Source organism: Triticum dicoccoides, chromosome 4B (genome assembly GCF_002162155.2).
Source record: "Triticum dicoccoides isolate Atlit2015 ecotype Zavitan chromosome 4B, WEW_v2.0, whole genome shotgun sequence".
NCBI classification, from domain to species: domain Eukaryota; kingdom Viridiplantae; phylum Streptophyta; class Magnoliopsida; order Poales; family Poaceae; genus Triticum; species Triticum dicoccoides.
Window position 1 is genome coordinate 181702745 of NC_041387.1, and position 14339 is coordinate 181717083.

General features: G+C 50.4%; 2 protein-coding genes across 3 annotated transcripts; both read left to right on the plus strand.

Moving 5' to 3' along the window:
• Positions 1-2710: 2710 nt before the first annotated feature.
• Positions 2711-9435, plus strand: LOC119295678 (probable receptor-like protein kinase At5g18500). 2 transcript variants are annotated; one of them, XM_037574123.1, is made up of 8 exons: positions 2711-2943; positions 3893-4569; positions 4701-4805; positions 4940-5062; positions 6010-6180; positions 8143-8272; positions 8368-8577; positions 8838-9435. In XM_037574123.1, the coding sequence occupies exons 2-8, from the start codon at positions 3911-3913 to the stop codon at positions 8979-8981; spliced, it is 1542 nt and encodes a 513-aa protein (XP_037430020.1). In that variant the 5' UTR covers positions 2711-2943; positions 3893-3910; the 3' UTR covers positions 8982-9435. The 2 variants fall into 2 exon arrangements, with proteins under 2 accessions (XP_037430020.1, XP_037430021.1); XM_037574124.1 differs by lacking the exon at positions 2711-2943 and adding an exon at positions 2993-3143.
• A 623-nt stretch (positions 9436-10058) lies between these two features.
• On the plus strand, positions 10059-12237 carry LOC119295679 (pentatricopeptide repeat-containing protein At3g06430, chloroplastic-like). The gene is made up of 2 exons (XM_037574125.1): positions 10059-10588; positions 10700-12237. The coding sequence occupies exons 1-2, from the start codon at positions 10115-10117 to the stop codon at positions 11807-11809; spliced, it is 1584 nt and encodes a 527-aa protein (XP_037430022.1). The 5' UTR covers positions 10059-10114; the 3' UTR covers positions 11810-12237.
• The last annotated feature ends 2102 nt before the right edge of the window (positions 12238-14339 follow it).

Consider the following 14339-nt stretch of genomic DNA (forward strand, 5'->3'; position numbering starts at 1 on the left):
ATGGGGCCCACACCCTGTCCACGAGGGTGGGGGGCGCGCCCCCTCCCCCTGGGCGCGCCCCCTGTCTCGTGGCCCCCCTGGACCTCCACCGACCTCAACTCCAACTCCATATATTCACGTTCGGGGAGAAAAAAATCAGAGAGAAAGTTTCATCACGTTTTACGACACGGAGCCGCCGCCAAGCCCCAATCTCTCTCGGGAGGGCTGATCTCGAGTCCGTTCGGGGCTCCGGAGAGGGGGATTCGTCGCCGTCGTCATCATCAACCATCCTCCATCACCAATTTCATGATGCTCACCGCTGTGCGTAAGTAATTCCATCATAGGCTTGTTGGACGGTGATGGGTTGGATGAGATTTACCATGTAATCAAGTTAGTTCTGTTAGGGTTTGATCCCTAGTATCCACTATGTTCTGAGATTGATGTTGCTATGACTTTGCTATGCTTAATGCTTGTCATTAGGGCCCGAGTGCCATGATTTCAGATCTGAACCTATTATGTTTTCATGAATATATGTGTGTTCTTGATCCTATCTTGCAAGTCTATAGTCACCTATTATGTGTTATGATCCGACAACCCCGAAGTGACAATAATCGGGATACTTCTCGGTGATGACCGTAGTTTGAGGAGTTCATGTATTCACTATGTGCTAATGCTTTGTTCCGGTACTCTATTAAAAGGAGGCCTTAATATCCCTTAGTTTCCGCTAGGACCCCGCTGCCACGGGAGGGTAGGACAAAAGATGTCATGCAAGTTCTTTTTCATAAGCACATATGACTATTTACGGAATACATGCCTACATTACATTGATAAACTGGAGCTAGTTTTGTGTCACCCTATGCTATAGCTATTACATGAGGAATCGCATCCGACATAATTATCCATCACTGATCCAATGCCTACGAGCTTTTCACTTATTGTGCTTCGCTTATTTACTTTTCCGTTGCTACTGTTACAATTCCTATAAAACTATTATCTTTACTTTTGCCGCTGTTACCATTACTACCATACTATTTTGCTACTAAATACTTTGCTGCAGATACTAAGTTATCCAGGTGTGGTTGAATTGACAACTCAACTGCTAATACTTAAGAATATTCTTTGGCTCCTCTTGTGTCGAATCAATAAATTTGGGTTGAATACTCTACCCTCGAAAGCTGTTACGATCCCCTACACTTGTGGGTTATCAGACGCGACTAAGATAGCGCGTGTTGGAGATGCTCTTACAGCCTCATTCACCACCCCTCCCTTGCCCACATCCGGTACCACTGCCACCACCTAGGGCATGCTGTCGCACATTACCTTGGCCTTAGGTCATCGTGTTTTCTTTTTGAATAAAATAAAATGCACCCACTAGTTACTGGGTTAGACACAGAGATGATAGTATTTTATAAATTCGCTGCTTGCCATCTCTGAAACTCTTAGAGCAACTCCAACGCAGTGACCCAAGCGGACACGGATTTTGTCCGTATTTTGTCCGTTTGGGCCGCCCGTCCGCCTAGCGGACGTGAGGCGGACATGAGCTGCCGGTGGATGAACCCAACGCTAAGACAAAAAGCGGACACGCAAGGTTGCCGGCTAGGAGACGCAGCTTTACTCGCCCCGTCCCCCCGCTCATCGCGCCTGCCCCTTGCTCGCCGCGCCCAGCCCCCCGCTCGCCGCGCATGCCCCCTGCTCGCCGCGCCCAACACCCGCTCGCTGCGCCCAGCTCCGAGCTCGTCGCCGCCGCTACGCAGCCGGCACCCACGCCCTGCAGCACAGCCGACTCCGCGCGCAAGCTCGGAGTTGCTCAGGGCGGCTTGCTGCTGCATCGCGCCGTCCGCGCCGACGGCCTGCACCACCGCGCGGCCATGGCCGGGTTCGACTCTGCGCGCAAGCTTGAGGTCGAAGGAGCACTCGGGCCAGCCAAGCGGACCGCGCACGGCCACGGCAACGATGCCCGCCGCGTCGGGAGCGGCCATGGCCGAAACTCCGTCATGCTCCAGGGCGAGATCTGCAGTTCCTCGGGTCTCCCGGCCCCGTCGTGCTCCTGCGCAGGGGCCTTGTCGGTGAGCACGGCGACGGCCTGCGCAGGTGCCTCGTCGGCGAGGTCCGCGGCGGCCTGCGCAGGTGGCCTCGCGGGGAGGGGACCTGACCATGCGCCCCGCTTCAAGGCCACCGGCACCTTCAACGACGAGACCTTCCACGGGCCCATCCCCATGGACGAGATCTGCAGTTCCCCGGGTCTCGCCGCGCCGCCCGCCCGTTGACGAGGCCCACGCCGGCGCCTTGGATTCCATCTCTTCTGACCGAGAGAGAGAAGAAAAGGGGAAAGTGCAGGTCGCTGATTTGTGGGGCCAGGGCGGACACGAGAGGGCACCAACGGATGGGGAGCGGATGACGGGAGCGCTCGCTTTTGTCCGTCGCGGACGCATTTCGTCGCATATTTGCGTTCAGTTTGGGTCGGGGATGGACAGTAAGCGGACAGCGGGCGGACGCCTTGTCCGTTTGGGTCACCCCGTTGGGCCAACTTTTTTGTCCGGATGACCCGACGAAATGGGTCGCCCCATTGGAGTTGCTCTTACAAAAAATTATTAATTCCAGTTTATTGGTTGGAGCACTAGAGGGAGGCGTTCCTTTGAGGTGTGAAGAAGGAAGGGTGGAGCGTGTGCGTGTGCTTTACTTTGCGTTCACCACTGACTTCGCTTGGCTGGGGTGCTTTGTTCCGCGTCACTCCCGTCCGCCCCGACCGACTGACGGACTCCTCTCTCTCTCTCTCTCTCTCTCTCTCTCCTCGCCAGTCCACTACCAACCACGCTGACAACTCCCCTTCTCCTGCCGCCACCACCTTCCAATTCCATCTCCAAATCCCCTTCCTTCCTTCCTTCCTTCCTTCCCCATACATTCCCTCCCCACACTGCAATTGCTTCGTCCTCTTCCTCCTCCCGCTGCTGCGCTGGATCCCAGGTACCCTATCCATCCATCCATCCAATTCCCCTTCACCCCCTCTTCTCGGAATGCGAGCGTGCCGGCTAATAACTGGATCTCACTCATCCCCGAGCTCCTCTTTTCCCTCCCTCCGCCATTACCCCCAATGCTTGCGCTGATTCGATTTCGCCGCCCAGATTTCAGGCTACAAACACTTTTTATTTCATTCTTCTCTCCAGGTTGCTCTTCATCAGATTTATAAGTTTAGTTAACTTTGGCATTTAGGATGCTAGCTTAAGGCACGTAGTAATCTTGCGCCCCTTCTGTTCTAGCTTTGCTTAGCTTGCGTGCGGCTAGCTGCGTTGTCGGTTCCCTCAACCGTGCCCAATTTTCTGTTTCTGTGGGGAGATGCTACATCTATATGTGGTATATACATAATCGAAGGGCGGGTTGGCCTGATGTTCAATTTCTACTTATTTCTCTACTCTAGTGTGAAACGCATCGGCCTCGTGTCTTCATACCGCTTTCCTTGTTTAAGCCCGTAGCTCTTGGATTGGACGTACTTAATTCTCAACAGCCAGTAAGCTCTAGGAGGTATGGGAATGGTGGTTGGCACGTCAGTCCGCTTCTGTTGATCTTGGCCACATGTCACTGTGTTGTTCTTTCTGCATAAGTAATACTGGTCTGAAGCTACATTCGTGCGCAAACTTAATTTGCGTTTGCCTCCCGTCTAAATGCACGCGGGACACGCCACCTTTGCGTGGTCTTCAGCTTGGTGGTTGCAATGTAGCTTTCTCATTAATTCCCAAATCAGCAAACAGTTCCACCATTTCTTTTATATTAGGGCAGGTTTATTATCTCCGTGGGAAAGCTGCAAACAGTTTGAAACGGATGATATTAAGTGTCCACAGACCAGGCAAAATCAAGTTAATATAGGCAAGTGTTTCTTTGCATCTGTGACTAACACCTTCTTATCCTTTGAATGCAGGTGCTTGATGATCACAACATGTCATCAAACTCCACGCTCACAGAATCACTTCATGAGAAAACAATCGTCTTTGGGCTTAAACTTTGGGTTGTGATTGGGATCGCTGTTGGAGCATCCCTCCTGGGTATTCTTCTTATCCTTGTGATATGCCTTACCATCCAGACCTGGATCAGACGGTCACGAAGGGCATTCAAGGAGCTTCCCATGACCCAGATACCTTCTGCATTCAAAGACATCACAGAAGTCAGGGTGGCTGACCAATTTTCACCCAATGATTATGTTGTACATGATGGGCTTCTACTCGCCATTGAGAATGGGCCTGTTGAATCAACGGATAAAGATGCTGTTCAATCGGCGCAGGAGGACAATTCGAGGCATAGAGAAGAGAACAATCTTTCAGGTTCTTTAGTTCACACTGATGGCTGTGATGGAATTCAATCTGTTTCTGTCTGTGAACAGCCTTCTGTACATGCTACTGCCGATTCTGCGCCGTTGGACGGACTACCTGAGTTTTCTTACCTTGGATGGGGCCATTGGTTCACTCTCAGAGATCTAGATGTTGCAACCGACCATTTTGCAAAGGACAACGTAATTGGTGAGGGCGGATATGGTGTTGTGTATCGTGGCAGATTATCAAATGGCACCCCAGTCGCTGTCAAGAAAATCCTTAACAATTTGTGAGTTTTCCTATTACGATATTTCGGTGACGAAATGGTTGTCTATGAGTTTATTGTGTTGACTTTTTGGCTGGAAAGTTTATTGTGTCACCCCCTTTCTGCTCATACAAGAATTGCTTGACTTTGTGCAGAGGGCAGGCTGAGCGGGAATTCAGAGTGGAAGTTGAGGCAATTGGTAATGTTCGCCACAAGAATTTGGTCCGGCTTTTGGGATATTGTGTTGAGGGTACCCAGAGGTCAGAATATGTCTTCATTGTTTTTTCTTCTTCCATTTTTTCTCTAAAGCATGGTCTGTTATGTTTCTATTGTTTTAGCATCAAATAAACAAGAAAGTCATAACATGAATTGCTTGATGTGTTTGCATAACCAGGATGCTTGTATACGAGTTTGTTAACAACGGGAATCTTGAAAGCTGGCTCCACGGAGAATTGTCCCAGTACAGCTCTCTCACTTGGTTAGCTCGCATGAAAGTTCTTCTGGGGACTGCAAAGGCGTGAGTAGCTCCTTCATTAAACTCATTCTTTTCTTAGGATCTCTGTGGAGGGCAGCCCCAGTGCATGTAGCTCCCGCTTGCGCAGGGTCTGGGGAAGGGTCCGACCTCTTTGGGTCTATTGTACGCAGCCTTTCCCTACATTTCTGCAAGAGGCTGTTTCCAGGACTTGAACCCGTGACCTCATGGTCACAAGGCAGCAGCTTTACCACTGCGCCAAGGCTCCCCTTCTTCTTAGGATCTCTGTACTTCCAAAAGTATGTTCATCACGCGATAGTGTGCAAGAGCTAACAAATGATCATTCTGATTGATGCACATTGGCACATGTTTCAGTCGTAACGGCATCTGGGTTTAACTATCGTACCAAGTTGTTAGCCACTAGAAATTATTGTATATACTGTTGTGAACAGAAACAAGTTTGGATTTGGATCAGACCTGAAATATGATTACAGTAAGGGCATGTACAATGGTTCTATCTTAAGACTGCCACGTAGGATAAATGATGAGGTGGAGGAGAGAGAAATCATAAGAGAAGGCTTGTCTTATCTTATTTAAGAGAAGACAAGAGATGATCTCTTAGCACAATTTGTCTCACCATGTTTTTAGGAACAACTAATTATTGAAGATAAGGCTAAGAGATGACCCATTGTAAACATGTTTTTTTGTCATCTCTAATTACATGCAAAACTTAAGATAAGACTATCTTATCAACCATTGTACATGCCCTAAAGGTTGAGATTACACAAATTTTTAGCCAGTCCTTGTCGGTACTGTATCACAATGGCTATAACTAGTGCTTCTTTTTGTCGTTGCAAGTAACTGGCGCTCTTCTTTTTTTTTAATAACATGGTGCTGTTCTGTTCGGTCATTAGATACAGTTCTTAATTTTACCTATAGCCTTGGCGCTCTTCGAAACATCAATTTGATACAGACTCCACATTTGCCTGCAGCCTTGCATATTTACATGAGGCACTTGAACCAAAGGTTGTGCATCGTGACATCAAGGCCAGCAATATCTTGATCGACGATGAGTTTAATGCCAAAATATCTGACTTTGGTTTGGCCAAGATGCTTGGTGCTGGTAAAAGTCATATTGCTACTCGAGTTATGGGTACCTTTGGGTAAGTTTTTCATGCCATGGAATATATGAGTCAGTTTCTCTTTTCATTTCCTCCAAAATTTGTCCATCATAATTCGAGAGATAAGTTGTGGATGCTAACAATTAGTTTCACTCAATAACTATTCTTGTTATGGCGCTGCTAGAAGGAGGGCGCGAGAGGGCCGGCCGGGGGCCTTTTTGCCCACGGCCGGACAAGAGGGAAGGGATTTCCTTCTTAATTCTTGCTTGATTAGATTGATACATCTCCTCTCTTTATATAGAGAGGTTTACTTGACTCCCAAGCAAGACTTACTTGACCCCTAAGCAAGCGACCCTTATCTCTAATTAACCCTAAGACTAATGGGCCCATTAGGCCCATTACGTACTCTAACACTACACCCCACCTGGACATGCAACTTGTCCTCGAGCTGCAGCCTAACCAACTTATAACCATGACTCGACGCAACACAAACCTAACACCTAAAAACAAGCCTTTTACATCTCGGCTTGTTTTATTATTCTCAACCTAAAATGGACTGAGACGCTTTATTTTGGACCCTTTAACAAAAAGTGGACACCATCCGCACGTCGGACGTGCACGTGTACAGCCACCTGGATCCCATGGACACCACTTGGACCAAAGGAGTGCATGTGTATGGCCACCTGGAAGTGGTCGCAAGAGTGACCAGCAGAGGCGCCCTCGCGGTGGTCGGCGGCGAAAAGCAGTGGTGCTACGCAGTGCGCTCCTGTCGGTGACACCCTGCCTTCTCCCCGCCGGACGGCTGTTGGTCTGCACCGCATAGGAAAGAGTGGAGGGCTTGCGATTGAGAATGACGAGGAGGGGTGTGCCCCCCCAACCGCCGATGTTGCAGACTTTGAGGTCGCTGCCCGCGGGGAAAACAATGTGCCAGCCGCCCGTGGGGGAAACCGCATGCCCAAGATCCCCGACGCAGCGGACGAGATCGAGGTCCTTTGCGCAGCGAAGGGCAACTTGGAGGAGCGGCAGCTGCAGACCACGCATCTCCCGCACACGCCGACGCGCTAGGAGGCCGCGCGCAGCAGCCTGCAGCCTCACCGCCGCCGACACGTGGCGGGTAGGGATCCAAGACGGAAGCGGTGACGGCGACGACAGGGACTTGATCTGCTGGATGTGGACGCCCTGGGATGGCGGCGGCGCTGATGGGAACGAGGTCGTCGCACTCCCGTCGTAGGGCATCCATACTGGGCGGCGGAGCTGACCGGCGGTGGCTGCAGCGGCTGCTGCGCTGTCACGCCGGGCAGCGGCAACGGCTGCTGCGTCGGAGCGCCGGGCGCGGCGGAGGCCGCCAGGAGCGGCGGCTGCCACTGCAGCCAGGGCTGGGCGGTGGTGGCGATGGATGGCAGCTGCAGCGGCCTGGCGAGCGCGGCGAAGGCAGCTTGGTGCGGCGGCTGCCACGGCGGCGCGGGGGTGGCGATGGGCGGCGCAACCGGGTGCGGCCCGTAGGACCCGGCCAAGAACAGGTGGATCTCCTGGACCGTCTGGGTTAGGTCCCGCAGCACCACGGACACCTCCCTGGTGAGGACGGCGGGGGCGGGCGCGACAGAGGATCCCGGCGCGGGCAGGAGCGGGGCGACGGTCGTGGTGGTCGCCTCCGGAGGCGACAAGGTGACAGGCAGCGGAAGAGACAGGCTTGGCGGCGGTGAAGACATGATCGAACCGAAGCTAGCTGATACCAAATTGTTATGGCGCTCCTAGAAGGAGGGCGCGAGAGGGCCGGCCGGGGGCCTTTTTGCCCACGGCCGGGCAAGAGGGAAGGGATTTCCTTCTTAATTCTTGCTTGATTAGATTGACACATCTCCTCTCTTTATATAGAGAGGTTTACTTGACTCCCAAGCAAGACTTACTTGACCCCTAAGCAAGCGACCCTTATCTCTAATTAACCCTAAGACTAATGGGCCCATTAGGCCCATTACGTACTCTAACAATTCTATTCTTATTGTGCAGCTATGTTGCGCCCGAGTATGCTAACAGTGGGCTTTTGAATGAGAAGAGTGATGTCTACAGCTTTGGGGTTCTTTTATTGGAAGTTATTACAGGTAGAGATCCAATTGACTATGATCGCCCCCCAAGTGAGGTAATACTTGCAAAATCTTCTTCTGTTATGTTTGAGATCCCTAATTGTTGTCTTCATCTCTTCTCTTACACACTGCTATTGCTATTCACGTGTAGGTAAACCTAGTCGATTGGCTTAAATTGATGGTCGCCAACAGACGTTCTGACGAAGTGGTGGATCCACACCTTGAGAGAAGACCGTCGACAAAGGAGCTCAAACGTGCCCTTTTGACAGCTCTGCGGTGTATCGACCTGAATGCGGAGAAGAGACCAAGGATGGATCAGGTCGTCCGGATGTTGGATTCCAGCGAAACCATACCTCAAGAGGTTTGATTCACAAAAGAATACCATTCACATATGATTATTGGTTTACCTGGAAATCATTCATTTTCCTGCTACTTTCATCCATTGTATGATCAATTGGTCACTGCACAGTAGAGTATACTTGCCATCTTATTTGGTTATCCTATATGCCTGTTCTGTCGACTCCATTTGGCTTAGAGAGGATTGTTTAGCTTGACTTTGATGCTTATTGCCTACATATGCATCATCACAAAAGTTGAACATGCAAGTGACTGGATTTGCAGGAAAGAAGACCACGACAGAACCGGATATCTGAGAATACTGAAACCGTGCCATTGAGGGGCAAGAACAGCATCGAGAAGAGTGATGCCCCTGAGCATGAGGAGAGGCCCCCTCGGTCAAAGACTCGTCCATTTTCGTCCAAATGAGGTAAAGAAGAGAAGTAAAGCCATCTTCTGGAGATGTAAAGATAGAGAGATACCTGCGTGCGGAACAACATGGTGGAGAATTCTTCTGAATACGTAACAGATTGATCGATTTTTATTTTTCACCCCTCGGAGCGGGGATTTTTGCATTTGTTGATACATGGAATGGAATGTACAGTGGTGTGTATGACGGCTCAAGGATGTACAGTACTAGTAACTTGTAAAACGGTCTGGAAGGCTCTCAGCTGGTGTGGTTGCTGGTATGAGCTACAGACTTCTCTTATCTCTACTATCATATTGTACACACCAAGAGTATAAAGCAAAGAAAGAGAAAAAAAATGTCTCGTGGGTGGTTGTCAGTGTGTGTTTCTGATGTCTGAATCTGAAAAAGTTTATCCTTAGAATAGAGAGTGATGTATCAAGTAAAGGAAGAATTCTTGTCATTTGACTTTGATCATTGTTTGTGACCAATAAGGATGGCTATCCTTCTGAAGTTAAAATGATTCCGTGGTTGTTTCAGAGATGAAATGATTACTAGTACCTCCGTTTTGGTTTATTAGTCCCTTTCGTATTTTGTGTTAAACTTTAACCTTAGATTTGATTAGCAAAATGTAAGTTATATGCTACAAAATTACATTGGTAGATTCCTATTTGAAAGAAGTATCCAAATGATATCATTTTCGTTGCATATAAATTAGGAGTATTTTGCTAGTTAAATCTAAAAATTTGACCCAAAATACGAGGGGACTAATAAACCCCGGTGAATGTAGTACAGTACCTGCAAAGACAGGTGTTTATCTGTCACAAGTCTTTCAGGATTTAGAAATAAAATGTTTATTTTCAAAGAAACGTGTTTTTATCTATTTCCTCCGTTTCAAATTACTCGTCGCTAAAATGGATGTATCTAGAAATAAAATACATCTATATATATTCATACGTGCGACAAGTAATTTGGAACGGAGGGAGTACAAATACTAGAAAGGATCCATTTGCCACTAGACTGCTTGGATTCAGAATAAATGAGGAATTCGAATTTCTTTTTTTGTCACTAGTCTCTTTTGGAATTATCTTCACTAGCTCTATCTTACCTTCTTCTCATCGTGTTCGCCTCCGCATTGCCTGCCAACTCCACCTCCATGGCGCTAGCCGGCGCCACCAACGCCACCTTCCGGCCCCGCCTGGTCACCGCCGCCGCTGACACCTCCGACACTAATACTCGCCGCCGCCACTGGAAGGCCGGCGAGTTCCCATTTCCCACCACCTCCCCCTCCTCCGGCACGCAGCAGCGCCGGAGACCCCGGACCACGGAGCGCCCGCCCCCACCTCCACCGTCCAAGGGGGAAGACCCGGAAGGGAGAGGGCGCCAGAGGCACTGGAAGGCGGGGGAAGACCCGGAGGGGAGAGGGCGGCAGAGGCACTGGAGGGCGGGGGAGTTCCCGGCGGCGGCCGAGTCCCAATCCCAGTCCGGGAGGAGGGGCCGCGCTCGCACCCCTATCAAGAACGTCCAGAAGAGGCTCGACGCGCGCGCCGATGCCAAGGCCTGGGCCTGCACCGTCACCGAAGCCCTCGCCGACCGCATCGCCGCCAAGAACTGGCGAGAGGCGCTTCAGGTAATACAGTCACCAACCAGCTATACCAATCAAATTTTCCTTTTACTTTGCATCGCACCATTTTAGGAATTAATTGATTTGATTTCCAAAAAAATGAATGGATATGTGTAGGTCTTTGAGATGCTGAAGGAGCAACCCTTCTACTATCCCAAAGAGGGCACCTACATGAAACTCCTCCTGTTGCTGGGGAGATCAGGCCAGCCTTCTCTAGCACAGCACCTTTTCACCGAGATGCAACAGCAAGGATGCCGGCCAACTCCTGAGCTTTACACAGCCTTGATCGGGGCCTACTGCCGGAATGGCCTCCTAGACGAGGCACTCAAGCTTCTCGAATACATGAAAGCCGCCCCGCTGTGCCAGCCTGATGTCTACACCTATAGCATCCTCATCAAGGCCTTCGTCGACGCCTCAAGGTTCGACCTCGTCGATGCTATGTACAAAGAGATGGCCGAGCGCTCCGTGGCACCAAACACGGTCACGCAGAACATTGTTCTCAGTGGCTACTGCAGGGCAGGAAGGCTGGACGATATGGAGAAGCTACTCTCGGCGATGCTTGAAAGTGCAAATAGTAAACCGGATGTCTGGACCATGAACATTATCCTAAGCCTGTTTGGGAACAGTGGCCAGGTTGAGCTGATGGAGAAGTGGTACGAGAAATTCCGAGGTTATGGGATCGAGCCGGAGACTCGGACGTTCAACATTCTCATTGGTGCTTACGGGAAGAAGCGGATGTATGACAAGATGTCTGCGGTGATGGAATACATGCGCAGGCTAGCGTTTCCATGGACGACAGCTACGTACAACAACGTGATCGAGGCATTTGCTGAGGCAGGTGATGCAAAAAACATGGAGGACACATTTAACCAGATGCGCTCAGAGGGGATGAAGCCGGATACAAAGACCTTCTGCTGTCTCATAAATGGGTTTAGCAACGCAGCCCTTTTCCACAAGGTGGTAGGCATGGTAAAGCTTGCTGAGAGGCTCGATGTACCGGCAAATACATCTTTTCACAACTCTGTTCTTGCGGCATGTGCGAAAGCGGAGGATCTGATGGAAATGGAGAGGGTCTTCAGGCACATGAAGCATATGCAGTGTGAACCAGATGCCATGACATACTCCATCTTGTTGGAAGCTTATCGGAAGGAAGGAATGACCGACAAGATGTACGCTCTACAACAGGAGAACCCAAGTTTGGTTTCGACTGAGCTTGCCATGGTGTAACTGACCTCATGAATTGATTATGGTGTTGAGTTCATCTGACTTGAATGAAAAATCCGTTCCTCTTCATGTCTGGAATCCATAATGCAACCAAGCAAATTAACTACTGCCAGAATTGCTTCATTTCTGTTGACCTACAAGATTAGTATGTACTCCGTCCGTCCCATATTAATTGACGCTCAAACGGATGTATCTCGACGTATTTCAGACTTTCAGTGCTAGATACATCCGTTTGAGTGTCAATTAATATGGGATGGAGGTAGTATATCTCTTGATAATTGTATTGCTGTAAGGACAGAGAAGCTTCATTATATCAACTCTCAAGTGATATTCCACTATTTTTGTATACATTTCGATCCTAGCAGTCATAGTCATTTGTTTTGGGATGTGTCTGTAAGCTGATTCAGAGAGAAGTTTGTGTGGAGTGAATATCCTTCTAGCTTGTCAGGTGAAGTTGAGATTATATCAGGCTCATTTTCATGTTAATAGTAACTGCTGAAATAACAAATGGTCATTTTATTTGGCGCCACACCCAAGTTGACCTGTTTTTATTGCTAGGTGAATGATATGTGCTTTTGATTTACTAACCGTGGTTTCTATAATAGCATGTATCATGTCAGGACTCAGGAGAGTTGCAGCACTCATCTCGTAGGTCTGCAGTCTTTTCAGAAATAATTTGTACTACTTGGTTTGAGAAGGTACTGACGATAAACCCCTTTCTCTACCGCCCTTAAATCATCCGACGTACTCTGTTTGTTTCTTGTTTCCCCATCTCATGATAGAATGGTTTCAGGAACTAGAAAAATACAACCCTGTATTCTTGTAGCGAAGCCCATCTGGAACTGGAATATGGGGCTAAAAAGCACCTTATGTTTGTATTATTCCTTAGTATAACATGCCTTCTTTTCTTCTAAGTATAGATTTGGCGAACTAAATAACTAGTACTCAGCATACAATCCTGGTATAAATTCTGAAATTTCCATTTGGTTGCTGTAAGATACTTTTGTATTTTCTCAGCATTTTCTTTTTGCTATAGAGTTTTAGGTATAAACTGGGACACTCTTATGATAAATACTCCGAATGAAACCTGAAGACATGCGATTAACCAGATAGTGCGAGGATGCCTGCTACAAATATCAATTGGCATGCCAGAGTGAATCTGATAGGATCTGTGGGATCCTACCAGGTCTAGCTGGTAGGTTGTAGGGGTGGAAGGGGGCTTGGCGAGGTCGCCGGCGCTGGGGCGCCGTCGTCACGTGTGCGAGAGAGAGGGAGGGAGCAGGACGCGGCGGCTAGGGTTAGGTCTCCCTGCTCCCTTTAGGAAACCGAGCAAATATGATTGCTTCTGCTTAACTTCAAATGAGTCCTTACATGAGTTTATATAATCTACAAATACGATAACTGGGCTAAGCCCCTAATAACGATAAGATAACTGGGCCAGGCCCCTAACTGCCTGGGTTGTAGTATATGCCGGTCATAACATCTCTCCCCGCCTGCACAAACAGCTCGTCCTCGAGCTGGAAGGCGGGGAAGCGCTTGCGGAACTCCTCGAGGTGATCAACGGGCGCCAAACACCTCCGCGTCAGCTGCGGCGGGCAGGTCGCCGAGCCCAGCGGCGGTGGTGTCCTCTTCAATGTAGTCCGCAACCTCCAGGTAGAAGAGTCGCGGGCAGACGTGGTCGGGCACGTAGGGCTCGTCGCAGTTGAAGCACAACCCTTGGCGGCGACGCTCGAGTTGCTCGGCCAGGGTGAGCCGGCGGAACGGGCACGCCGCGGTCGCGGCGAGGGGCGCCGCGGAAGCCTGAGCAGGCCGACCCTGCGGGGGAACTTCCGGCCAGGGTGGCGGCCCAGCGGCCCGGGGCGGTGACGCCTGCTGGATGGCCACTGCGCGGCGCTCGAAAGCGCGGGCGTAGTACATGGCCGTCTGGAGGTCCTGTGGCTCGCGCATCTCCACGTCGATGCAGATGTGGTCCGGTAGGCTGCCCGCAAAGAGCTCAGCCCGCTGACAAGCCGAAACGCCGGGGGCGTGGCACGCCAGTGCCTGGAAGCGGTCGGCGAAGTCTTGCACTATGGTGAGGAACGAAGGCGCCCAAGCTCTGCCAGATGGCTCCCGCGTATAGGCGGACCGAAGCGCAAGAGGCACAGATTGCGGAAACGCTCCCATGGTGGCATGCCGCCCTCTTCCTGCCCGAGGGCGTAATACCACGTCTAGGCGGCGCCTTGTAGATGATAGGAGGCGATCCAGGTGCGGTCGGACACGAGAGTGCGCTGCCCCCTGAAAAATTGGTCACATTGGTTGAGCCAATTCAGGGGGTCGACGGTGCCGTCGTAGGTCGCGAACTCCAGCTTGGAGAATCTCGGCGGTGGCTGGGCGTGGACGACGGGCGGGTTTGTGTCATCCGCGCGGAACAGCGAGGGCGACGGCGCCGAGTGTGTAGGCTGCAGAGTACCGCCATGGAAAAGGGGCCGTCCACACCATCTTAGGGACCCACGGCACCCGAGGACCCGCCGAACTGCATGGTCGGGAGCGGTGC